The sequence below is a fragment of the Phyllobates terribilis genome, unplaced genomic scaffold (assembly GCF_046119375.1).
Source record: "Phyllobates terribilis strain yellow unplaced genomic scaffold, ASM4611937v1 Scaffold_8__6_contigs__length_399053987, whole genome shotgun sequence".
NCBI lineage: Eukaryota > Metazoa > Chordata > Amphibia > Anura > Dendrobatidae > Phyllobates > Phyllobates terribilis.
Genome location: NW_027362768.1, coordinates 188,547,403 through 188,575,229, shown reverse-complemented (window position 1 = coordinate 188,575,229; position 27,827 = coordinate 188,547,403). Strand labels below are relative to the sequence as shown.

Here is a 27,827-nt window from a genome sequence, read left to right as displayed (position 1 = left end):
CCAATTAAAAAAAAAATATTTATCCCAAAATACATGTATTTAAAATAAAAAACATTGTTCCCAGAGGTGGTATTGCAGAGCCTGCGGTGATATTTTTCTAAAAATGACAAAGAAATATTACACATTTACTGGTATGAATAAGAAAAAAAGAAGACGGTAAATCTGACTTACGTCTTCAGCTTTCTTTGCCAGTTCACGCTGAATTTTCCTCTTTTCCTTCAAGTCCTGCTCAAGCCTCCGTTTCCTCTCCTCTTCCATCCTTTTTCTCTCTTCATCTTGCCTTTGTTTTTCCATTTCTGCAAACTTTCCTTTAACGGTTCCTACAACACCAGATGCATGTAGGAATGAGTATGGTCTATTCTCCACTTACCTAGGAATCACACAGATACACTGTAACTCTGAGAGAACGGCTTTGTAAAGGGAAAGTTGTACAATTTATTATCCTTCTTCTGTAACAATAGCTCATGATTTTTCATTTTTCTACTTGTTCTCATTCAGTGGGAACTTTCATTAGACCCGGGCACGTGATTTGTTACAAGTCGCAGCTATGATAAGTACGGAAGTGGCACAAAACGAATATCGCCAAATTGTACAACGTTTCAATATGCCGATTGGGTGGTACCAAGGATAGGGCATAAATTATTGATTACTGGGACCCCCTCAATCCTGAGAACGTGTCATTCATTCTCTTTGTTCTGCTGTAGATTATTATTATTAATTTCTATAGCGCCATTGATTCCATGGTGCTGTACATAAGGAGGGGTTACATAACAAATACTGATATCACTTACAGTAAACTAACAATGATAGCACGGTACAGAGGGAGGAGGACCCTGCCCTTACATTACATTCTACAGGATGGTGGGGAAGGAGACAGTAGGTTGGGGGGCTGCAGCAGCTCCGGTGTTGTTGGTTGAGGAGGCAGTGGGGTCATGGCAGGCTGTAAGCTTTCTTGAAGAGATGGGTTTTCAGGTTCCGTCTGAAGGATCCAGATGTGGTGGATAATCGGACGTGTTGAGGCGCAGAATTCCATAGGACGGGGGATATTCGGGAGAAATCTTGGAGGCGATTGCGTGAGGAATGAAGAAGTGCGGAGTAGAGTAGGAGGTCTTGGGAGGACCGGAGGTTACGTAAGGGAATACATCGGGAGATTAGTTCAGAGATATACGGAGGAGAGAGGTTATGGACGGCTTTCTAGGTCAGTGTTAGTAGTTTGAACTGGATACGCTGGGGGAATGGGAGCCAGTGAAGGGATTTGCAAAGGGGAGTAGCGAGGCGAGAGATGGACCAGTCGTGCAGCAGAGTTGAGGACGGACTGGAGGGGTGCGAGAGTGTTAGCAGGGAGGCCACAGAGGAGGATGTTGCAGTAGTTGAGGCGGGAGATGATGAGGGCATGCACAAGCAGTTTAGTAGATTGAGGGTTGAGGAAAGGACGGATTCTGGAAATGTTTTTGAGCTGGAGGCGACAGGACGTGGCGAGAGCTTGGATGTGGGGTATGAAGGACAGGGCAGAGTCAAGGGTTACTCCGAGGCAGCGGATTGTCGGTACAGGGGAAAGCGTGACGTCATTTATTGTGATAGAAAGATCAGGTGGGGAAGATACGCGAGATGGGGGAAAGATGATGAGTTCAGTTTTGTCCACATTGAGCTTGAGGTAGCGGTAGGAGAAGAAGGAGGATATGGCTGATAGACATGCTGGGATTCTGGACAGCAAAGAGGTGACGTCTGGGACAGAGAGGTAGATCTGGGTGTCATCAGCGTACAGATGATATTGGAAGCCATGGGATTTTATGAGCTGTACCAGGCCAAGGGTATAGATTGAGAAGAGTAGGCGTCCTAGGACAGAGCCTTGAGGGACTCCAACAGAGAGGGGGCGAGATGAGGAGGTAGTGTGGGAGTGGGAGACGCTAAATGTGCGGTTAGAAAGGTATGAGGAGATCCAGGATAGGCAAGGTCTTTGACGCCAAAGGAAGAGAGGATCTGTAGTAGGAGGCAGTGGTCAGCTGTATGGAAAGCAGAGGACAGGTCGAGAAGGAGGAGAATGGAGAATTGTCTGTTAGCTTTGGCTGTAAGTAAGTCATTGGTGATTTTGGTAAGGGCAGTTTCGGTGGAATGGTGGGGGCGGAAGCCGGATTGTCGGTTGTCGAAGAGAGAGTTAGATGAGAAGTGGGAGGAAAGTTCAGCGTGAACGTGTTGCTCAAGGAGTTTGGAGGCAAATGGGAGCAGTGATATGGGGCGATAGCTGGACAGGGCGGTTGGGTTGAGGGATGGCTTTTGGAGGATGGGCGTGATTGTGGCATGTTTGAAGGCAGAGGGGAAGGTACCAGAGGATAGTGATAGGTTGAAGAGATGGGTTAGGGATGGGATGAGTGTGGGTGTGAGGTTGGGGAGGAGGTAGGATGGGATGGGGTCGAGTGCACATGTAGTGAGGTGTGATTTGGAGAGGAGACGAGTAAGGTCTCTTTCCGTGATGTTGGGAAGGGAGGTTATGGGGGTAGGGAAATGCTGTGGAAAACAAAGGGGTTGTGGTGGTCGGACAGTAAAGACTTGCCGTGTTTGGTCAATCTTGTTTTTGAAGTGTGTGGCAAACTCCTCAGCAAAGATGACGGAGGTGGGAGAATACTGAGCTCAAAAATGTCCAGCACTACCATAGACAGTGACTGGTGCAGAGGTGCCATGTAAGACCACCAGGTGGGTTTCTGCAGAGTCAGGTTCTCCGATTTGGTGGCGGTCCCAGCGGTTGGACCCCACAGATCAGTACGGTGTCCCCCTATCTTATTCACAGGGAGAGCTTATAAACTTGGTACAACTTTCTTAATCAGAGCCATAGATGTTGGGTTATCACTAATGGTCAAGAACATTTTACCAAACGGAACCAAACGATTCTTGATACTTCTATGGTTCTTTAACGATTGTTTCCAAATTTTAGAAACCTGATCCAAAGGCCAGAAAGATTACATGGTTAGATAGCTGATATAGTCCAGCCTATGGTAATACTGTGTTTATCCAGAAGAAGGAAAAAAATTAATGAGACACATTCCACTTGCTCCATTTTAGGGGAAAAAAAAACTTATACTTTGACGTTAAATATGAAATCCGGCTAACATCCCCTTAGAAATGAGCAATTAATTTTGCAGATCCAACGGCCAAGTCCAGTAGTCCATGGCAGCCGGCCCGGAGCTGGCACACTGCCTCTTATCTGATGGAATCCCCGGCGCATCTTCTCTGATTTGTAGACCTGCACGACGCCATTGTTCCAGCATGATGTATGTATGGCGGTGCACCGGGTCTACTAACCAGTAGAGGACCTGGGGATACCGGCAGATAGAAGGCGGTTCGCAGGGCTCCTGCCTGGTCTGTGGTTGCTGGACCAAGGTCCTGTGAATCAATTTGCTCATCACTTTTCATTTTTTTTGCTTTTTAAATACTGAAATTGTAGCATTTAGTTTACCGTCATCCTAGAAAAATATGCATAAATAAGTGTAAATTCCTAATAGCTTGGACATTTCCACGGTTATATATTACTCCCTTGCCCATGGTATCTAAGCCTAATCTTTACAGTGGTCCTGAACAATAACGACTAGGAAGGACTCAAATTCTGGCAAAAAGTAAAAGGTAAAAAAAAAAAAAAAAAAATCCAACATATTTTGACTTTGATCAGACATACCGGTGAGCTTTGGGACGTATCCTTTTTCCACCTGCTTCGATTTATCGTCTTCTTCATCATCAGATTCTAGCAACTCTTTAATCTGGTGGCCAAGAATAAGAATCATTCAGTGGTAACGCAATAAGAACAGGGTCCGGACTCCACAGCGGTTGTGGGGAATAAAGACAAATATACAATCGTCCAAATGGACAGAAAAATATTCACCCTTCTTCCACCATTTCCACTAGCATTATTGAAACATTGCTTTGATTATGTGATATATCCATCACTGACTAAATTACTAAAATTCAACTGCTTAGTCCCCAGTTTGTGGATTTTACAAAAAAAAATGTAATTGAGATCACTGTTTCTCAACGTTCACATTGCTGCAATAGTTATGTATGTCACAGATAGTCACCATAATTGTGAGCAAGCACGTTTCACCAATAATCCAGCTTCATCAGGGGCACCGGGATTTCTAGACTAAATAGTGCTTTTACTTAGGCAGCAATTTTGGAAAATCCACACATTATGGACTTAGTCCACCGGTTGTATTTTAGTACTTTAGTTGGTGTTGGGCATGTTACATTATTAATTTTAAATAAGTAATGCAAGTGATGTTTTAATAGTGCATACAATGAAAGATAGGAAAAAAAATGTTCTGTCCGTTAATTGTACATTTGTAATAATATGATTCAAGTGGGGACAAGACGTAAGGAACTGGAGAATACCCCGATCCATTGATCTTCAAAAGAGACCACAGGGAACATATTAGAAAATAAAGGAGACAGTCGTGAAGAGCGTCACTTAGAGGATAGTGCATGCAGTGTATATGTACACTGTGGCCTGAATGTATATGTAACGGTTAGCCTCATATGTAACATATATTCAACGTATATGTAACGGCTAGCCTCATATGTAACTTATATGGAACGTATATGCAACGGCTAGCCTCATATGTAACTTATATGGAACGTATATGTAACGGCTAGCCATGTAACTTATATGTAACGGATATGTAACGGCTAGCCATGTAACTTATATGGAACGTATATGTAACGGCTAGCCTCATATGTAACTTATATGGAACGTATATGTAACGGCTAGCCTCATATGTAACTTAAATGGAACGTATATGTAACGGCTAGCCTCATATGTAACTTATATGGAACGTATATGTAACGGCTAGCCTCATATGTAACTTATATGGAACGGATATGTAACGGCCAGCCTCATATGTAACTTATATGGAACGTATATGTAACGGCTAGCCTCATATGTAACTTATATGGAACGTATATGTAACGGCTAGCCTCATATGTAACTTATATGGAACGTATATGTAACGGCTAGCCTCATATGTAACTTATATGGAACGTATATGTAACGGCTAGCCTCATATGTAACTTATATGGAACGTATATGCAACGGCTAGCCTCATATGTAACTTATATGGAACGTATATGTAACGGCTAGCCTCATATGTAACTTATATGGAACGTATATGTAACGGCTAGCCTCATATGTAGCTTATATGGAACGTATATGTAACGGCTAGCCTCATATGTAACGTATATGTAACGGCTAGCCTCATATGTAACTTATATGGAACGTATATGTAACGGCTAGCCTCATATGTAATTTATATGGAACGTATATGTAACAGCTAGCCTCATATGTAACTTATATGGAACGTATATGTAACGGCTAGCCTCATATGTAACTTATATGGAACGTATATGTAACGGCTAGCCTCATATGTAACTTATATGGAACGTATATGTAACGGCTAGCCTCATATGTAACTTATATGGAACGTATATGTAACGGCTAGCCTCATATGTAACTTATATGGAACGTATATGTAACGGCTAGCCTCATATGTAACTTATATGGAACGGATATGTAACGGCTAGCCTCATATGTAACTTATATGGAACGTATATGTAACGGCTAGCCTCATATGTAACTTATATGGAACGTATATGTAACGGCTAGCCTCATATGTAACTTATACGGAACGTATATGTAACGGCTAGCCTCATATGTAACTTATACGGAACGTATATGTAACGGCTAGCCTCATATGTAACTTATACGGAACGTATATGTAACGGCTAGCCTCATATGTAACTTATATGGAACGGATATGTAACGGCCAGCCTCATATGTAACTTATATGGAACGTATATGTAACGGCTAGCCTCATATGTAACTTATATGGAACGTATATGTAACGGCTAGCCTCATATGTAACTTATATGGAACGTATATGTAACGGCTAGCCTCATATGTAACTTATATGGAACGTATATGTAACGGCTAGCCTCATATGTAACTTATATGGAACGTATATGCAACGGCTAGCCTCATATGTAACTTATATGGAACGTATATGTAACGGCTAGCCTCATATGTAACTTATATGGAACGTATATGTAACGGCTAGCCTCATATGTAGCTTATATGGAACGTATATGTAACGGCTAGCCTCATATGTAACGTATATGTAACGGCTAGCCTCATATGTAACTTATATGGAACGTATATGTAACGGCTAGCCTCATATGTAATTTATATGGAACGTATATGTAACAGCTAGCCTCATATGTAACTTATATGGAACGTATATGTAACGGCTAGCCTCATATGTAACTTATATGGAACGTATATGTAACGGCTAGCCTCATATGTAACTTATATGGAACGTATATGTAACGGCTAGCCTCATATGTAACTTATATGGAACGTATATGTAACGGCTAGCCTCATATGTAACTTATATGGAACGTATATGTAACGGCTAGCCTCATATGTAACTTATATGGAACGGATATGTAACGGCTAGCCTCATATGTAACTTATATGGAACGTATATGTAACGGCTAGCCTCATATGTAACTTATATGGAACGTATATGTAACGGCTAGCCTCATATGTAACTTATACGGAACGTATATGTAACGGCTAGCCTCATATGTAACTTATACGGAACGGATATGTAACGGCTAGCCTCATATGTAACGTATATGTAACGGCTAGCCTCATATGTAACTTATATGTAACGGCTAGCCTCATATGTAACTTATATGTAACGGCTAGCCTACAAGTCCACCGCAGCACAGAGACCTCTTGCTTCCGCTTGTTCCAGATCCGCTCTCTATTGTACTGCTCTTTCCTCCGCTGTTTCTCGTCCGTGGATCTCCTCTGGCTCCGCTCCTCTCTGGCTTTCTGCATAGCTTCAAACTTATTCATTACATCTCCCTTGGCAAGCTTTGGGACGTAGGTTTTTTGGACAGGTTTAGATGTAGAAAGCAAAATCTTCAAGATGAGAAAAACAGGAAAGGAGCATGACAGAAATAGAGGAAGAATTATAGACACCCGAGAGGAAGGACAGAGCGGGAGCCGCATTTTCCAACGCATGTTATTGTTATTATATTATCTGAAAGATCTTAAAGGGAAAGTAGACCAAAAGTTTCTTTTCATCTCTGATGTAAAGGTAAAAGGGGGTTGTTCACTGGAAAAATATTTTAAAAAAGGGTTCAGACTAGTTAGAAAAATAAGTAAAAGAAGTGATACTCATCGATTCCCCATCGATCCATCACTTATCAAGTCCCAACTCAGTCCCATCTGGTCGCTACTTCCTGAAAACACAGGAAATGCCTGTTAGCCAATCACTGGCCAAAGCACTGACCACCTCAATCAGTGATTGGCTGAGCAGGCATTTCGCATTTACTACCATTTCCTGTATGTCCAGGAAGTAGAAACTAGCGGAGACCGGGAAAGTCAGAACAAAAAAAAATCTGGGGACTGTTCAGTGTCCCAAGCTTTGCTTAAACCAAGAGGCTGAAGCATAAGGCATACCCCCAATTAGGGGCAGAGCTCCGTTTGGGATCTTTAGAAAGTCTTCTTATCCATACACCTCTCTGCTCGCACTTAAAAATAAGCCGACCACTTCCCTCCCTTGGCATCAGTGATTGGTGGAGATCCTTGGGACGTGCACCCCCCTAGGGACTCTAGTATGAAAACTTTAAAAGTTTAGAAATTGAGTTTGCTCCGTACACAAAATTGAAAAGTTGCACTAGAAAAAGTTTCTAGCTCGGAAGGCTTGTACTAGCCACAATAAGGCTAGGCCTACACGGCATCACGCGACCTTGACATCTAATGGTTTCCTATGGTGTCGCACTCTGACCTGCCGCGGCTGCAACACCCATTACACACGTTAAGTACCTACCTCAGTCTTCTGGGCCACGTCATTCATGATTATTTTCCCTTCCCTGGGGTTCCCCCGTAAATCAGGTTACTTTAATATTCAACCTAAAATTAGAAATCGATATTAATGCTTTTTTATTTTAATCTTTTTTTAAACCTTATAGGTTTTTTTTTTTTCTACTTAAATGCATGTATTTGGGCCAAAAAATAATGTTTGCAATCGGGTTTCATTAATGTGTTTGCACCGTTTTTAAGCTCTTCTTTTCTCTGTACACTCATTTTTTTTTTATTATCTAGTTTAAAGATTTACAAACTTTCCATTCAGACCATCAATACGAGCTCACTGATGGACCCTCAGTTCTCTCATTCTGCAGCCGGCAATAGACAGTGCAGCACAGCAGCTACAGAAGGCAAACGATGCAAAATGATTAATAATACCAAATTGCAAAAATAATTTATAGCCCAAAATACATGCATTAAAAAAAAAAAAAGTCCCCATAACCGGACATTATGAAATCAATAAGCGATATAATCACTTTGCAATTAATTTCCTAAGCATGTGATACAGATGACGGCCAGTGCTCTCCTATTTAAAGAAGAGGTGCGGATTCTTAACATGTAAGATCACTCATGGATGAGATGTGCGGTATGTAGACGGCTCCGCCATTCCCCCTGTGCCAGACTATATACTACAAAGTCACAGCCCATCCCAATGGCTTCCTGAAAAATCGCCAAGCCACAATAACGCTTCCTAAAAATCCAAAAATATTAAGAGGATTTCCATGTGACTATGTGGTGGTGCACGCAGCTGGTTTATAGTCGCCTGTGTTTGTATGAAGTCGTTCGATTAATTATATCATTTTTGTATAAAAGAACGATTGAACGGCGCTCTGCACATTCACGGGGCGTCTGGTGTTTAATATCCCCATTGTTCCTTTTGAAGTTTTGCACTCGGCTCCTCATAAGTTTGAAGCAAGTTAACGAGATAGGAGAGAAAAGTCAGGAGTGTCAACAGAAAAAGTACTAAAGACAGCGGGAACTGGCGGCGGCGGCGGCTTCACGGAGAGGAGAAGAAACAAAAGGTGCAGAATTTTTAATGAAACCCAAATGTAAAATTATTAAATGCACAAAGTACGTGCATTACTTATTTTGAAGGCAATGCTGCATTGGGGAAGGAGGGATATATGCAAAGTAACTCAGACCAGCCGAACCAGACACAAATCTGTAGACCGCTGTTTCAGGGTTTTTGCCCTTCATCAATAAAGAGCAGGGCCTTGAAAAAAAATTCTCTATACTGAGTTGAGTTTCCTCAATGAAAGTGAATGTCCCCCCCCCCCGAGCTTTTCTAAGGCAAACAACTAGCCTGCTCTGTACTGATGAGGGGTGAAAACCATGAAACAGCCGTCTACAGATGGGTCTCTGCTTTGGCTGCTCTGAGCTTTTTTGCATATAGTACCTGTCCTCATCTAGTCTAGCATGCCCACAACATTCTCCCATGAAGAATATCACAGCCCATCTCTCCTTCCTCACTGCACAGTGACCTGTGCATAAGTCACAGAGCATGCCCACAACAGTCTCCTATGGATATTGTCACAGCTCATCTCCTCCTCCTCCCTGCACAGGTCACAGAGCATGCCCACAACACTCCTGTGAATAATGTCACAGCTCATCTCCTCCTCCCTGCACAGGTCACAGAGCATGCCCACAACACTCCTGTGAATAATGTCACAGCTCATCTCCTCCTCCTCCCTGCACAGGTCACAGAGCATGCCCACAACAGTCTCCTATGGATATTGTCACAGCTCATCTCCTCCTCCCGCCTAGTAAAACAATCACAAAATAAAAACATGGAAGAAAGATGATATATAATTCACTGTCTGGTTTTAACAAAAAATACTAAAACGGGTGATGCATTCCCTTAAAGGGGCTAGCTAACTCTATGATATTGAAGACCTATCCATCAGTTTGTGTGTGTGTGGGGGGTGCTGACTCCCCCCCCCCCCCAATCAGCTGTTGTTGTCAGCGCCGATGCCACCCAATCTGTGGATGGAGCTGGAATAACACAGCACCCTAGTCTGTGTAGTGGCCGTTCTCAGGTACTGCAGCTCCATACTCTGGGTAGTGGCCATTCTCAGGTACTGCAGTTCCATACTCTGCGTAGTGGCCATTCTTAGGTACTAAAACTCCACACTCTGCGTAGTGGCCCTTCTCAGGTACTGCAGCTCCATACTCTGGGTAGTGGCTGTTCTCAGGTACTGCAGCTCCATACTCTGGGTAGTGGCCATTCTCAGGTACTGCAGCTGCATACTGTGGGTAGTGGCTGTTCTCGGGTACTGCAGCTCCACACTCTGGGTAGTGGCCATTCTCAGGTACTGCAGCTCCATACTCTGGGTAGTGGCCATTCTCAGGTACTGCAGCTCCATACTCTGGGTAGTGGCCGTTCTCAGGTACTGCAGCTCCACACTCTGGGTAGTGGCCGTTCTCAGGTACTGCAGCTCCACACTCTGGGTAGTGGCCGTTCTTGGGTATTGCAGCTCCATACTCTGGGTAGTGGCTGTTCTCGGTTACTGCAGCTCCACACTCTGGGTAATGGCCATTCTCAGGTACTGCAGCTCCATATTCTGGGTAGTGGCCGTTCTCAGGTACTGCAGCTCCACACTCTGGGTAGTGGCCGTTCTCAGGTGCTGCAGCTCCATACTCTGGGTAGTGGCCATTCTCAGGTACTGCAGCTCCATACTTTGCGTAGTGGCCATTCTCAGGTACTGCAGCTCCATACTCTGGGTAGTGGCCATTCTCAGGTACTGCAGTTCCATACTCTGCGTAGTGGCCATTCTTAGGTACTAAAACTCCACACTCTGCGTAGTGGCCCTTCTCAGGTACTGCAGCTCCATACTCTGGGTAGTGGCTGTTCTCAGGTACTGCAGCTCCATACTCTGGGTAGTGGCCATTCTCAGGTACTGCAGCTGCATACTGTGGGTAGTGGCTGTTCTCAGGTACTGCAGCTCCATACTCTGGGTAGTGGCCATTCTCGGGTACTGCAGCTCCACACTCTGGGTAGTGGCTGTTCTCGGGTACTGCAGCTCCACACTCTGGGTAGTGGCCATTCTCAGGTACTGCAGCTCCATACTCTGGGTAGTGGCCGTTCTCAGGTACTGCAGTTCCATACTCTGCGTAGTGGCCATTCTTAGGTACTAAAACTCCACACTCTGCGTAGTGGCCCTTCTCAGGTACTGCAGCTCCATACTCTGGGTAGTGGCTGTTCTCAGGTACTGCAGCTCCATACTCTGGGTAGTGGCCATTCTCAGGTACTGCAGCTGCATACTGTGGGTAGTGGCTGTTCTCGGGTACTGCAGCTCCACACTCTGGGTAGTGGCCATTCTCAGGTACTGCAGCTCCATACTCTGGGTAGTGGCCGTTCTCAGGTACTGCAGCTCCACACTCTGGGTAGTGGCCGTTCTCAGGTACTGCAGCTCCACACTCTGGGTAGTGGCCGTTCTTGGGTACTGCAGCTCCATACTCTGGGTAGTGGCCATTCTCAGGTACTGCAGCTCCATACTCTGGGTAGTGGCTGTTCTCGGTTACTGCAGCTCCACACTCTGGGTAATGGCCATTCTCAGGTACTGCAGCTCCATATTCTGGGTAGTGGCCGTTCTCAGGTACTGCAGCTCCACACTCTGGGTAGTGGCCGTTCTCAGGTGCTGCAGCTCCATACTCTGGGTAGTGGCCATTCTCAGGTACTGCAGCTCCATACTCTGCGTAGTGGCCATTCTCAGGTACTGCAGCTCCATACTCTGGGTAGTGGCCATTCTCAGGTACTGCAGTTCCATACTCTGCGTAGTGGCCATTCTTAGGTACTAAAACTCCACACTCTGCGTAGTGGCCCTTCTCAGGTACTGCAGCTCCATACTCTGGGTAGTGGCTGTTCTCAGGTACTGCAGCTCCATACTCTGGGTAGTGGCCATTCTCAGGTACTGCAGCTGCATACTCTGGGTAGTGGCTGTTCTCAGGTACTGCAGCTCCATAATCTGGGTAGTGGCCATTCTCGGGTACTGCAGCTCCACACTCTGGGTAGTGGCTGTTCTCGGGTACTGCAGCTCCACACTCTGGGTAGTGGCCATTCTCAGGTACTGCAGCTCCATACTCTGGGTAGTGGCCGTTCTCAGGTACTGCAGCTCCACACTCTGGGTAGTGGCCGTTCTCAGGTACTGCAGCTCCACACTCTGGGTAGTGGCCGTTCTTGGGTACTGCAGCTCCATACTCTGGGTAGTGGCCATTCTCAGGTACTGCAGCTCCATACTCTGGGTAGTGGCTGTTCTCGGTTACTGCAGCTCCACACTCTGGGTAATGGCCATTCTCAGGTACTGCAGCTCCATATTCTGGGTAGTGGCCGTTCTCAGGTACTGCAGCTCCACACTCTGGGTAGTGGCCGTTCTCAGGTGCTGCAGCTCCATACTCTGGGTAGTGGCCATTCTCAGGTACTGCAGCTCCATACTCTGCGTAGTGGCCATTCTCAGGTACTGCAGCTCCATACTCTGGGTAGTGGCCATTCTCAGGTACTGCAGTTCCATACTCTGCGTAGTGGCCATTCTTAGGTACTAAAACTCCACACTCTGCGTAGTGGCCCTTCTCAGGTACTGCAGCTCCATACTCTGGGTAGTGGCTGTTCTCAGGTACTGCAGCTCCATACTCTGGGTAGTGGCCATTCTCAGGTACTGCAGCTGCATACTCTGGGTAGTGGCTGTTCTCAGGTACTGCAGCTCCATAATCTGGGTAGTGGCCATTCTCGGGTACTGCAGCTCCACACTCTGGGTAGTGGCTGTTCTCGGGTACTGCAGCTCCACACTCTGGGTAGTGGCCATTCTCAGGTACTGCAGCTCCATACTCTGGGTAGTGGCCGTTCTCAGGTACTGCAGCTCCACACTCTGGGTAGTGGCCGTTCTCAGGTACTGCAGCTCCACACTCTGGGTAGTGGCCGTTCTTGGGTACTGCAGCTCCATACTCTGGGTAGTGGCCATTCTCAGGTACTGCAGCTCCATACTCTGGGTAGTGGCTGTTCTCGGTTACTGCAGCTCCACACTCTGGGTAATGGCCATTCTCAGGTACTGCAGCTCCATATTCTGGGTAGTGGCCGTTCTCAGGTACTGCAGCTCCACACTCTGGGTAGTGGCCGTTCTCAGGTGCTGCAGCTCCATACTCTGGGTAGTGGCCATTCTCAGGTACTGCAGCTCCATACTCTGCGTAGTGGCCATTCTCAGGTACTGCAGCTCCATACTCTGGGTAGTGGCCATTCTCAGGTACTGCAGCTCCATACTCTGCGTAGTGGCCATTCTCAGGTACTGCAGCTCCATACTCTGGGTAGTGGCCATTCTCAGGTACTGCAGTTCCATACTCTGCGTAGTGGCCATTCTTAGGTACTAAAACTCTACATTCTGCGTAGTGGCCCTTCTCAGGTACTGCAGTTCCATACTCTGGGTAGTGGCCATTCTCAGGTACTGCAGCTCCATACTCTGCGTAGTGGCCATTCTCAGGTACTGCAGCTCCATACTCTGGGTAGTGACCATTCTCAGGTACTGCAGCTCCATACTCTGGGTAGTGGCTGTTCTCGGTTACTGCAGCTCCACACTCTGGGTAGTGGCCATTCTCAGGTACTGCAGCTCCATACTCTGGGTAGTGGCCATTCTCAGGTACTGCAGCTCCATACTCTGGGTAGTGGCCATTCTCAGGTACTGCAGCTCCATACTCTGGGTAGTGGCCATTCTCAGGTACTGCAGCTCCCGGGCTCAGTTCACACTATGATACATGTTCAATTCTAACACATCTGTCTGTCTTAAAGGGAACCTGTCAGGGTGATTTTACTTCTGACACTAGTGGCATGGCTGTACAGGTTCTGGTACAACAATAAAAAGGACACCTGTCTTGTAGTAATCAAATATGCCACTGATGAGAAATCCAGCATTGAAGCCATATGCAAATTACCCTAGAAGTGCACTGGAGGTGTGTTTCTGCACTCATTACATTGACACGCCCACATTGCACTTCCAGGCTTAGTGGCTTCAATGCTGGATTTCTCAGCGCTGGCACATCGGATGACTACAAGACAGGCGTCATTTTTGTTGCGCTCGGACCTATAGAGCCATAGTGTCAGTAATAGGATGGTGCTCGACAGGTTCCTTTTAACATGAACAGACGCCAGAGTCCATAAGTCGTCCATTTACCACCAATCGGAAACGTTATCAGCTGCGGCCCTGAATTCCTGCCTTATCTCACGTTGTCTCTGCTGCAGCCTCCAGATTCCTGTACTCTGTCAGACCAATCACTCAGACATTTTTTTAGCACTTGCCAACAATATTATCTGCGCTGCGCTATTTATAATGCAGTCACCACTGATGTAGCAGAGCTGGATGTGTCAGGTCTTTCCGGCTACAAAGTAACATCATTTAAAAACGTTCCGGATTTATTTATTGAGCACCATTGACATCCAGAACAGATCAGAGAGTAAAAACTCCTCTGATTTCAATGGCGTCCAAGAAAGAAAGCCAGACTATTTCTGTTTAATCACAGAGGATCCAGGAATTCGATGTTTTCTCTATGTTTATTTTACTTCTTGATTCTATAGCACCTTCATATACCACTGCACTGTACCACTGTCCCCACGCAAACACAGGGAGAACATACAAACTCCTTGCAGATGTCATCCTTGGTGAGATTAGAACCCAGGACCCAAACGCTGCAAAGAAACAATCGTGACCCACCGGGCTAACCACTGAGCCACCAAGCTAACCACTGAACCACAGAGCTAACCACTGAGCCACCAAGCTAACCACTGAACCACAGAGCTAATCACTGAACCACCGAGCTAATCACTGAGCCACCGAGCTAACCACCGAGCCACAGAGCTAATCACTGTGCCACCGAGCTAGCCACAGAGCTAACCACTGAGCCACCGAGCTAATCACTGAGCCACCGAGCTAACCACTGAGCCACCGAGCTAATCACTGAGCCACCGAGCTAACCACAGAGCTAATCACTGAGCCACCGAGCTAACCATCGAGCCACAGCGCTAATCACTGAGCCACCAAGCTAACCACTGAGCCACCGAGATAACCACTGAGCCACAGAGCTAACCACTGAGCCACCAAGCTAACCACTGAACCACAGAGCTAACCACTGAGCCACCGAGCTATTCACTGAGCCACCGAGCTAACCACCGAGCCACAGAGCTAACCACGGAGCCACAGAGCTAACCACGGAGCCACCAGTTTTTCTGCGGTACTCTAATGCCATAACTGCTCCGTGCGCCCATATTGGAGACTTGCTGACTGTTTCTCTAGTTTTCTTGATCTGCGTTCTGTAGAATTTAATGAAGTCCTATAAACAAAACAACCCACGCACTGCATGTATAGTATGACGAGCTCTGCTCCCAGAATGACCGGAGTAATGAACAGAACCGTGATATAGAAATATTATTCACACTGCTAATAATACTACAATCCTCAACATCACAGAACCGCCGCAGCAGAGAAACTCCCAGAAATCAGACCGGAGGGACCCAGGAGCCAAATAGTGACAAGATGAGCTGCTGAGCCTCCGGACCATATCAGAGGCAAATACAGGGGACTACCAGTGCAATACAGTGCCGACATATAGTACATCTACAGTGGGAATTGCCTCTACTGTTATACTGCGCCCATATAAATGGTGCCATGCAGTTTCCTCTACTGTTATACGGTGCCCATATAAACTGTGCCATACATACCCCTCTACTGTCATACAGCACCCATATAAACTGTGCCATACATACCCCTCTACTGTCATACAGCACCCATATAAACTGAGCCATACATACCCCTCTACTGTCATACAGCACCCATATAAACTGAGCCAAACATACCCCTCTACTGTCATACAGCACCCATATAAACTGAGCCAAACATACCCCTCTACTGTCATACAGCACCCATATAAAATGAGCCAAACATATCCCTCTACTGTCATACAGCACCCATATAAACTGTGCCATACATACTCCACTACTGTCATACAGCACCCATATAAACTGTGCCATACATACCCCTCTACTGTCATACAGCACCCATATAAGCTGTGCCATACATACCCCTCTACTGTCATACAGCACCCATATAAACTGTGCCATACATACCCCTCTACTGTCATACAGCACCCATATAAACTGTGCCATACATACCCCTCTACTGTCATACAGCGCCCATATAAGCTGTATGGGAAGGAACCAGCGTATGACGAGAGGAAAATGAGGGGAAGCCCAGCAACTAGGGAAAGGGAGAGTAGAGACCCCTATGTAGATCTTACAACACCCTGGCTCCCTCACCTATCGCCGAGCAGGATACCAAAGCCCTGGCTGACCCTAGAGCTAGGCCCTAGGTAGGGAGGGGGAGGGGTGAGCACTAGTTAAGCCCCACTGCAACTAAAGACAAACAAGGGAAACAGACAAGGTGATACACTTAGCTTTGAGAAGACACCAGAGTGATCTCGACAACGATCACAAAGGAACTCCAAGAGTAAAATAGTCGACTGCTAGAACTTCAGGCCTGAACAGAGGAGTATGCTTCTATCACCAGCGATTCTCTGGAGAGACTGGGTGTTATTTAATGGTCCAGCAAGGGTGTGTTAATTAGCAGCAGAAAGTGGAACTCACCGCTGTGTCCTGGAGAGGGAAGGATGGTGAAAGGATCAAGAAGGTGTCTGCAAAGCCAAGTGCAGTGACCTTCTACAGCCAGATCCAGAATGACTGTCTGTCACACCTGACACACCCTTGACAGTGCCCCCCCCCCTTGTACGAGTGGCCTTCGGACACACAGGACCAGGTTTTTCTGGATAACAGGCATGGAAAGAACGAACCAGCTTAGGGACATTCACCTCAGATGCTGAAACCCCCATCCTTTCCTCTGGATCGTAACCCCTCCAGTGCACCAAGTACTGAAGGGAACGATGTTGAAGACAAGAATCCACAATCTTCGAAATTTGGTACTCCAAATTACAATCAACCATGGAGGGACTGAGGTAACTCAAGACGAAACGCTGCTGGTTAATGACGGCGGTTATTTTATATGGACCAATAAATCTAGGTCCCAACTTCCAGGAAGGAACCTTCAACTTGATATTCCTGGTAGACAACCACACAAAGTCGTTCACACTTAGGTCCGGAACTGGCGATCGTTTCCTGTCAGCCATACATTTGTATCTGTCTCCCATGGTCTTCAAATTACTCTGACACCCTCCCCCCCATCCACACCTAGGATAGCGACGAAGCAAAACATTTCTCCTCAGAAACTCCCGAAGCCCCACACCAACTAAAGGTACCAAACTGTGGATGGTAACCGTATTCACCAAAGAAAGGTGACCTGCCAGTGGATTCTTGACGATGATTATTAATGGCAAATTCTGCCAGCGATAAGTTGGATGCCCAATCCGACTGAGCATGGAAGGCAGAGGAAAAGGACAGCTGCACCCCCAGTCGAGTGCAGAAAGCTTTCTAGAATTTAGTAACAAATTGGGTTCCCCGATCTGACACCACATCGGAGGGAACCCTGTGAAGCTTTATGATCTCATTAATGAACACCTGAGAAAGAGTTTTAGAATTCGGAAGTGCCGGTAATGCAATGAAATATACCATCTTACTGAACCTATCTACAACCACCAAGACCACCGTTTTGCCTGCAAATACCGGTAGGTCAGTAATAAAATCCATGGACAAGTGTGTCCATGGCCTACTAGGAATAGGCAGTGGCAGAAGAGAACCAGAAGGACGGGTATGCGATACTAGAACGCGCGCAAATACTGCAAGCAGACACATGTTCAACCACATCCTGATGCAACCCCGGCCACCGAAAACGACGAGAAAGGAGGTCCGCAGTTGCCTTACCAACTGGATGCTCAGCAAGCACAGAGTTGTGATGTTCCCTAATTACTTTGTGGCACAGATTACATGGTACAAATAACCTCCCTGAAGGGCAAGAGGCCGGGGCACTCCCCTGAGTCTCCAACACCTCTCCCTCCAGATCAGGGTACAAAGCCGAAATGACTACCCATTTCTGCAAAGTAGGGGCAGGTTTCTCATGGTGACCACCACCAGGAAAACTCCAGGATAAAGCATCAGCCTTGATGTTTTTAACCCCTAGACGGAAAGTGACAATAAAATTGAACCTAGTAAAAAACATGAACCATCTATCTTGCCTAGGGTTGAGACGTTTAGCAGACTGAAAATATGACAGGTTTTTATGGTCAGTAATAACAGTAATAGGATGGACAGCCCCCTCCAACCAATGTCGCCATTCTTCGAAAGCCAATTTAATCGCCAAAAGCTCCCTATTACCCACGTCATAATTTCAGCCGAAGATAACTCTTTGGAAAAGAAAGCGCATGGACGCCATTTACCAGGGGACGGACCCCGAGACAACACAGCCCCAATCCCCCACATCCGACGCATCAACCTCCACAATAAAGGATTGGGAAACATCGGGTTGACTGAGTATAGGTACTGTGGTAAAACATCTCTTTAAGGAGGAAAAAGCCTGCTGGGTGGCATTCGACCAGTTAGAAAGATCGGACACCTTTCTTATCATGTCAGTGAGGGGTTTCACAATTACCGAATAATTTTGAATACATTTCTGGTAAAAATTTGTGAAACCCAGAAAGCGCTGTAATGCCTTCAGGTTCTCGGGATGGTCCCAATCAAGTACATCACAGATCTTCTCCGGATCCATCCAAACACCCGCTGATGACAACAGGTACCCCAAAAACTGCACCTCCTGGACAGCGAAAACACATTTCTCTAGTTTGGCATATAGTTTGTTATCCCTTAATATATGTAGTACTTGTTTAACAAGACCCTGATGTGTCTCAAAATCAGGTGAGTAAACCAAAATATCGTCCAGATAGACCACCGCAAACCTCCCCACCAAATGATGGAAAATATTGTTTATGAAATGCTGGAATACCGCAGGCGCATTGGTCAAACCAAAAGGCATAACCAGACTCTCGAATTGCCCCTCAGGGGTATTGAATGCTGTTTTCCATTTATCCCCTTTTCTGATTCTAACCAGATTGTAGGCTCCCCTTAAACTTGGAGAACACCTTAGCTCCTACAACCTGGTTGAATAAATCTGGAATCAGAGAAAGAGGGTATAGATCACGGATGGTAATTTGATTTAATTCCCAGAAATCTAAACAGGGACAGAGACCGCCATCTTTCTTCTTAACGAAGAAGAACCCTGCTTCCACGTGCAAAGATGAGGTTCTGATATGTCCCTTCTCCCTTCACGGCTTGTCTCTCAGGGCCAGAAAGATTATACAGTCTGGACTTTGGTAGTTTAGCTCCGGGGGTCAGGTTAATAGGACAGTCATATGCACGATGAGGAGGCAAATCCTGACACCCCTTCTCAGAAAAAACGTCCTCAAAACCAGACAGAAACGCAGTCAAGGTCTCCGTAGAGACCGCAGAAAGGGAAATATTTAAGCAGGTCTCATGGCAGTCATCTCCCCATTCAACAATTCAATCGGATTATGTTTCACCAACCAGGGTAGACCCAGTACAATCAGAGTGGGAAGACCGTCCAGTACATAACAAGGGATTACTTCATAATGAAAAGACGCCACCCTCCATCTTACATTATGTGCAATCTGAGTGAGAGATCTCTGTGCAAGTGGCGCTGACGATAAATACGAATGGGCTTAGTTAATGTACAGCAAGTAAGCCCGTGAGTTCTCACAAACCCAGCATCAACCATGCTGAATGCTGACTCCAGCTCCACTGCCTACAAACACAGAAATTTTCTCAGGCCTGCTCTCTAGCACCACCTCTGTGTCGTCAGGACAAACCGAGAACTGCATGTTGAACACAAAACACACCCCGATTATCCAACTCCACACTACCAAGGGTTAATCGAGTTTCTTTTTGCTTAGAAATTGAGGGACAGACCCCAATAAAATGTTCCTGGTTACCACAAAAAAAAAAAACACCCCCTTTCTCTTGCAGATTTCAGGGGAAATATGCGACGCAGTAGCTCCCCCTAACTGCATTGGTTTCTCCAACTCCATAAGCACAGGTTAACCCCCAGACCGCCCTCCTGGCAAAGGGGCGTTGCCCCGAAAAAGAGGGTCTCTGGAGAAGGTGGTCTCACCCACCTATTCCGAAGGCATCTATCCACACGTATGGCCAATGACATGGCAGCCTCCAAGGACCCTGGGTTTGTGTAAACTGCCAAGGCATCCTTTAACCTTTCTGAAAGGCCCTAACAAAATTGGCTTCTAAGAGCCGGGTCATTCCATTTGGTATCCGTTGCCCATCTAAGGAATTCGGAACTATACGTCTCCACTGACCAATTTCCCTGCTGAAGGCGACGCAGCCTGGGTTCAACCAAGGAGATTCAGTCAGGATCATCATAGATGAGGGCCAGAGCCCCGAAAAATCCCTCAACCGACTGGAGACAAACAGAACCCTGTGCCAAAGAGAACGCCCAGGATTGAGGATCTCCTTGCAACAGTGAGATCACAATCCCAACTCACTGCTCCTCATCTCCAGAGGAGTAAGGTCGAAGCTTAAAATATAACTTACAAGCTTCTTTAAAAACAAAAAACTTGTCTCTACCTCCTGAAAACCTGTCCAGGAGGGCAACTTTGGGTTCAAGCTGGAACGGCATACCTGCAAAATCCCTAACATTGGGAGTCTGCGGCCACTGCCATTGCTGCTGAACTTCTAATCGAAGGTCAGTCACCTCCAGAGACAGCCTCCGAAGCTGCTCTGCCAGCACCGAAATGGGATCCATAAACCTGGAAACAACTTTAAAAAAAAAACACACAAAAAAACCCCAAACTACAGTTTTTTTTTCTTTTAAACAGCTGGTGATAATGTCATGCTAGGCATGGGAAGGACCCAGCGTACGACGAGGGGAAAAGGAGGGGAAGCCCAGTAACTAGGGAAAGGGAGAGTGGAGACCCCTAGGTAGATCTTTCAACACCCTGGCTCCCCTATCGTCCCTAAACAGATTCCTCACCTATCGCCGAGCAGTATGCCTAAAGCCCTAGCTGACCCTAGAGCTAGGCACTAGGTAGGGAGGGGTAGAGGTGAGCACTAGTTAGCCCCACTGCAACTAAAGACAAACAAGGTAAACAGACAAGGACACCAGAGCGATCACAACAATGATCACAAAGGAACTCCAAGAGGAAACTAGCCGACTGCTAGAACTTCAGGCCTGAACGGAGGAATATACTTCTATTACCAGCGATTCTCCGGAGAGACTGGGTGTTATTTAAAGGTCCAGCAAGGGTGTGTTAATTAGCAACAGAAAGTGGAGCTCGCCGCTGGGTCCTAGAGAGGGAAGGATGGTGAAACGATCAAGAAGGTGTCTGCAAAGCCAAGTGTTAGAACTCTCCTGTTAGGTTTTTTCTATTTTGCTGGTCACATGACCTTTTTGCCTATTTAGTCCTGCTGCGCCCTTCTGGCCATGCTGGACTTCATTGTAATTTCTACTCTTAAGCTAGCCAGGTGCTTTGTAACCTTTCTCAGTCAGTTTAGCTAGGTCTTTTGACCTTTATGTTCTATGTTGTGTGTTTGTCTTTTTACTGCTACAATTTCTGCTAGGAGGTGTCCATCTTTCTCCCAGTCCCTAGTTCTTGTAGGGATCCCTTCCTCACATCTATAGGTCTTCGTTCAGACTAGCTGAGGATTTTAGCGGGTCTGATCGCAGGATCAGGTTCCCCGTTACATCGTAGGGATCTAGCTTAGTTCTATTGTAGGGACAGATCTCCTGTCTTTCCTTAGTGCTTGTAGCCTATCATAACAGTAAGTCCAGCCCAAAAATATCTCTAAGGAAAGACCTCCAGTTTCCATCATGGTGTCGGTTCAGGATTTGGCTCAACGCCTGCAGGGACTCTCTCTGGAGGTGGCCGAGCTCCAACAACAAGTGAGTAGCTGTTCTGGAGCGCATTTTGTGGAGCCAAAGGTACGATTGCCTGATTTATTTTTTGGTGACCAACAAGATTTTTTTTCCTTTAAAAATGCTTGTTTATTGTATTTTCGTTTGAGACCCAGATCCTCTGGTGATGAATTACAGTTCATAGGGTTCATAATGTCACTTTTGCGCAAAGAACCTCAGGGATGGGCCTTTTCTCTCCAACCTAGTGATCCGTGCTTTAGATCAGTGGATAGTTTTTTTTCTGCTTTGGAGTTGTTGTATGATGATCCTGATCGTGTCTCATCAGCTGAGACGGAATTGAGACTTTTGAGACAGGGATCAGGTAATGTGGAAAATTATTGTACTCACTTCCGTCGGTGGTCTGCTCAAGTGGGGTGGAACGATTCAGCTCTGAAAAGTTTGTTTCTTTCTGGGCTAGGTGAAAGGGTTAAGGATCTGCTTATTGCTTATCCTACACCTGGAAACTTGCTGGAGGCAATGCAATTAGCTATACGGGTGGACAGGAGACTGCGTGCAAGGGTTAATGAGAGTAAATCCTTTGCCATGTCAGCTCCTAGTCTTGAGAGGGTCTGTACTGACATTGGAGAGCCGATGGAGATTGGGGCGATGTCACCCCGCTCTCAGGAAAAAGACCGCAGGTTTTCTGAAGGTTTGTGCTTTTATTGCGGAAAATCTGACCATTTCATTAAGAACTGTGTGCTTTGTATGAACAAAGAAAAAAAAAAAAGGTCAGTTACGCCCGTATAGCCTGTTTAAACATTAAGGGGGTATTTCTTTCTGCTACTACTGCAGCTCAGGAAGAATTAATTGAATTTCGGGTATTTGTGGATTGTGGTTCTACTCTGAATGTGATTGATGGGGGATTCTTGGAAAAACTTAAATTAAAACTCAAACCTTTGTCATCCCCTATTGCTGTGGTTTCTGTTGATGGCTCTCCCTTGAAATGTGTTACTCACAAGGTTTATGAATTTCCCCTCACTATTAATGGTATTCACCAAGAAAATTTGGATTTGGTAGTATTAAATAATTTGCCTTCTCCAGTCATTTTGGGGTTACCCTGGTTAAAATTGCACAATCCTGTACTGGATTGGTCTACTAATGAAATTAAGTCCTGGAGCCCTAAGTGTTATGACAAGTGTTGTAACGGACGTATTGCTGCTGTGGATAAAGGGGAATTACCTGTACCTATTCAGGATTTTTGGAAAGTTTTTTCTGAGGAGGAGTCGCAAATTTTGCCTCCCCATAGAGACTATGATTGTACCATTGAATTTGTCCCTGGAGCGACTCTTCATAAAAGTCGTTTATTTAATCTTACTATTCCTGAGAGAAAGGCTTTGGAGGAATACATACAAACAAGCTTGGCCGCCGGTCACATCAGACCTTCTAAGTCTCCTGTGGCTGTTGGATTTTTTTTTGTTAAAAAAAAGGACGGCAGTTTACGTCCTTGTCTGGACTTTCGTGAGATTAATAAAATTACTGTACTTAATCCCTACCCACTGCCATTGATTCCTGATCTGTTTAACCAGTTAGTGGGGGCCAAGTGGTTCTCTAAAATTGATCTCCGGGGGGCATACAATTTGTTGCGCATGAAGGAGGGTGACGAATGGAAGACTGCTTTTAACACTCCTGTGGGTCATTTTGAGAATCTGGTTATGCCTTTTGGTCTTACTAATGCTCCTGCATTTTTTCAGAATCTTATTAATGACATCCTTAGACCTTTGATCGGCAAAAATGTGGTTGTGTATTTGGATGACATTTTGATTTATTCGCCTGATCTGGAGTCTCATTGGCGGAGCGTGCGTGAGGTATTACAGTTATTAATGGACAATTCGCTTTTTGCTAAGCTGGAGAAATGTGAGTTTGCTGTACAGAGAATTAGTTTTTTGGGCTACATTATCTCCAGTGAAGGTTTTGAGATGGACCCGGTGAAGGTTCAAGCTGTGCAGGAATGGCCTAGGCCTATTGGTTTGAAATCGATACAGAGGTTTTTGGGTTTCGCCAATTATTACAGAAAATTCATTCAAAATTTTTCTATTATTGTCAAACCGCTGACCGATCTCACCAGGAAAGGTGCTGATGCGGTTCAGTGGACTTCTGAGGCCATTGAAGCTTTTGTGTTTCTAAAGGAGAGGTTCACCTCTGCTCCCATCCTTATGCAGCCTGATGTGACTAAGCCGTTTTTGGTTGAGGTTGATGCTTCTTCGGTGGGGGTCGGTGCGGTGTTGTCTCAGGAAATCAAGGATGGAGTACATCCCTGTGCCTTTTTTTCAAAAAATTTTTCTGAGACTGAACTTAATTACGATATTGGTAATCGGGAATTGCTGGCTATTAAACTCGCATTTGAACACTGGCGCCACTTCTTGGAAGGTGCTGAATTTCCCATTCAGGTTTTCACTGATCATAAAAATCTGATCTATCTTGATGCTGCCAAGCGCTTGAATGCCCGTCAGGCTAGGTGGGCACTTTTTTTCTCGGGGTTTAATTTTTCCGTTACTTACATCCCGGGTACCAAGAATGTTAAAGCTGATGCCTTGTCTCGCAGTTTTTCTCCCATGGTCGGTGCTGAGGAGGAGGAGAGCATTTTACAAGAAGGTGTTGTGATTCCTGCTTTGGACTCCGTTTTGGAGGATGAGATTCTTAAAGCTCAGGAGAATGCCCCATCTAACACTCCCCATGGGAGGTTGTTTGTGCCTAGGACCTTTAGGAGAGATTTGTTTGTTGAGTGTCATGAGTCTCGGTTGGCAGGTCATCCAGGAATTTCTGAGACCAAGAGACTTGTGGGTCGCAGTTTTTGGTGGCCTGGATGGCAGAAGGAAGTCATTAAGTGGGTGCGTCAATGTACGGTGTGTGCTAGATCTAAGTCTTCGCATGCTCCTGCTGCGGGGTTGCTTTGCCCTCTGGAGGTTCCTAGTGCACCTTGGACACATCTGGCTATGGACTTTATTACTGACCTTCCCTCCTCTGAGGGTTTCACGGTCATCTGGGTGGTCGTGGACCGTTTTAGCAAGATGTGTCACTTGGTTCCTTTCATCAAACTGCCTTGCGCTAAGACACTCGCTAAGGCCTTTGTCAAGGAAATTGTCAGACTCCATGGTGTTCCTACTGACATTGTTTCTGATAGGGGACCTCAGTCTGTGGCTCGCTTTTGGCGTGCCTTTTGTGACAGGTTGGGAGTTCATTTGTCGTTTTCATCCGGATATCATCCAGAGTCTAATGGCCAGACAGAAAGGAAGAATCAGGATGTTGAGCAGTTCTTGCGTTGTTTTGTGGCAGACAATCAAGAGGGGTGGTCTGAGTTTCTGCCGCTTGCTGAATTTGCTCTTAACAACCATACATCCTCTTCTGCTGGGTGTTCGCCTTTCTTTTGTTGTTCTGGGAGACATCCGTCTTTTGGGTCATTCTCCAAATTGGTATCGGCTGTGCCTGAGGAGGAGGGTTTTTCCGGTGATTTGGAGAGAGTTTGGACGGATGTGCGTGGTAATCTTCAGGAGGCTAACAAAAAATCTAAGAGGTACTTTGACAGGAAACGTCAAGAGGTTTTGTTTACGGTTGGTGACATGGTTTGGTTGTCCTCTAAGAATCTGCGGTTGAAGATTCCTTCTAAAAAATTGGGTCCCAAGTTTGTAGGGCCCTTTAAGGTGCTTCAGATAGTTAACCAATCTGCTGTTAGGTTGGAGGTTCCTACCTCCTGGAAGATTAATCCGGTGTTTCATGTTTCTCTGTTGAAAAGAGCTGATGTGTCGGTTGGTGACGCCTCTGCCACTGTTCCTCCGGTGGTGGAGGACGGGGAATATGAAATTTCCCGCATCCTTAATTCTAGACGGTATAGGGGGAGTTTGCAGTATCTAGTCGCTTGGAAGGGTTTCGGTCCCTAGGATAACTCATGGGTGAGGGCGGATGATGTTTCTGCTTCCAGACTTGTCAGAGCGTTTCACAAGAGGTTTCCGGATAAGCCTGGGCCTAGGGGATCCGGAGGATCCTCATAGAAGAGGGGGTACTGTTAGAACTCTCCTGTTAGGTTTTTTCTATTTTGCTGGTCACATGACCTTTTTGCCTATTTAATCCTGCTCCGCCCTCCTGGCCATGCTGGACTTCATTGTAATTTCTACTCTTAAGCTAGCCAGGTGCTTTGTAACCTTTCTCAGTTAGTTTAGCTAGGTCTTTTGACCTTTATGTTCTATGTTGTGTGTTTGTCTTTTTACTGCTACAATTTCTGCTAGGAGGTGTCCATCTTTCTCCCAGTCCCTAGTTCTTGTAGGGATCCTTTCCTCACATCTATAGGTCTTCGTTCAGACTAGCTGAGGACTTTAGTGGGTCTGATTGCAGGATCAGGTTCCCCGTTACATCGTAGGGATCTAGCTTAGTTCTATTGTAGGGACAGATCTCCTCTCTTTCCTTAGTGCTTGTAGCCTATCATAACACCAAGCGCAGCGACCTTCTACAGCCGAATCCAGAATGACTCACACTCGACACACCCATGACACGTACAATTCCCTCTACCGTCATACGATGCCCATATAAACTGGGCCATACAATTCCCTCTACCATCATACAGTGCCAATATAAACGGTGCCATATATACCCATATAAACTGTGCCATAAAATTCCCTCTACTGTCATACAGCGCCCATATAAACGCTGCCATACATACCCCTCTACCATCATACAGCGCCCATATAAACTGCCATACAATTCCCTCTACTGTCATACAGCGCCCATATAAACTGTGCCATATATACCCCTCTACTGTCATACAGCGCCCATATAAACTGAGCCAAACATACCCCTCTACTGTCATACAGCACCCATATAAACTGAGCCAAACATACCCATCTACTGTCATACAGCACCCATATAAACTGCCATATATACCCCTCTACTGTCATACAATGCCCATACAGTGCTGCTCATCATTATTGGCACCCCATCGTATTTTTCATAGACTGTACAATATCTTCAGAAATAAATGGAAATGTACCAAAGTTATATCCTCAGGATTTTTTAATTAGTGGTCCAAAGTATTACAACAATAAAACATTATTTTTCAACTTCCATGTTGCAATTTCAAAGAAGAAACAGAATAACCAGCATGTGCAGCAATAAAGGCCCCCCCTAATTAATACTTGGTTGCCCCCCTAATTAACACTTGGTTGCACACCCTTTGGCATTGCTGACAGCCTCCACACGTTTCTTGCAGCCATCTATAAGCTTCTTGCACTACTCAGCTGGAGTTTTCCTCCCTCTCTTCCTTCGCAGTTTGTTCGAGCTCTTGAATGTTTGCAGGTTCTTTTTCTCAATGGCAGATTTCAGCTCACCTCTAAGATTTTTAATGGGATTGAGGTCTGGACTTGCTGCTGGCCATTTTAAAACAGTCCATTTTTTATTTTTCAACCATTCCTGTGTACTTTTGGATGTGTGCTTTGGGTCATTGTCTTGCTGGAGGACCCATGATCTTTGACTCAAACCAAGTTTTCTTACACTGGGTAGGACATTTCGATCTAAAATCTCTTGATAATTCTCTGATTTCATGATTCCTGTGATACGGTCAAGGCCGCCAGTACCAGACGCCGCAAAGCAACCCCACAGCATTATGGATCCTCCACCATGCTTAACTATTGGTAAAGTGTTATTTTCCTTATAAGCTTCATTGCGCCACCTGTAAACAAACTGTTGCTTTGCATTGCAGAAAAGCTCTATTTTTGTTTCATCTGTTAACAGGACATTTTCCCAGAAGGATTGTGGTTTGTCAAGGTACTATTTGGCAAAGATCAGTCGTTTCCTTTTTATGTCTTTTCTTCAGCAATGGTTTCTTCCTTGGCCTTTGCTCATAAAGCTCAGCTTGGATTAGTGTGCGGTGTATGGTACTTATTAAAACCATAACCCCAGACTGTTCAAGGTTGGCCTTCAGGTCTTTGGATGTTTGACGTGATGTTTTTTCACCATTCGCACCAATCTTCGAAGACATCTCTTGTCAAATTTCCTTTTTCCCCCACATCCAGGGAGGTTCTTGACAG

General features: G+C 45.6%; 1 protein-coding gene across 10 annotated transcripts in view; it reads right to left on the bottom strand.

The window, feature by feature from the left end:
• NEXN (nexilin F-actin binding protein) overlaps positions 1–27,827 on the bottom strand; it is a 62,368-nt gene that overhangs the window by 19,556 nt on the left and 14,985 nt on the right. For 6 of the 10 annotated variants that reach the window (XM_073643941.1, XM_073643937.1, XM_073643936.1 and 3 more), the window contains exons 2-5: positions 7,881–7,963; positions 6,776–6,967; positions 3,668–3,749; positions 172–320 (exon numbers count right to left, since the gene is read on the bottom strand). In XM_073643941.1, coding sequence (XP_073500042.1) covers positions 172–320; positions 3,668–3,749; positions 6,776–6,967; positions 7,881–7,907 — 450 coding nt within the window. In that variant the 5' untranslated portion in view covers positions 7,908–7,963. The remainder of the gene's footprint in view (positions 1–171; positions 321–3,667; positions 3,750–6,775; positions 6,968–7,880; positions 7,964–27,827) is intronic. The other 4 variants (XM_073643943.1, XM_073643939.1, XM_073643942.1 and 1 more) reach the window with 1 other exon arrangement.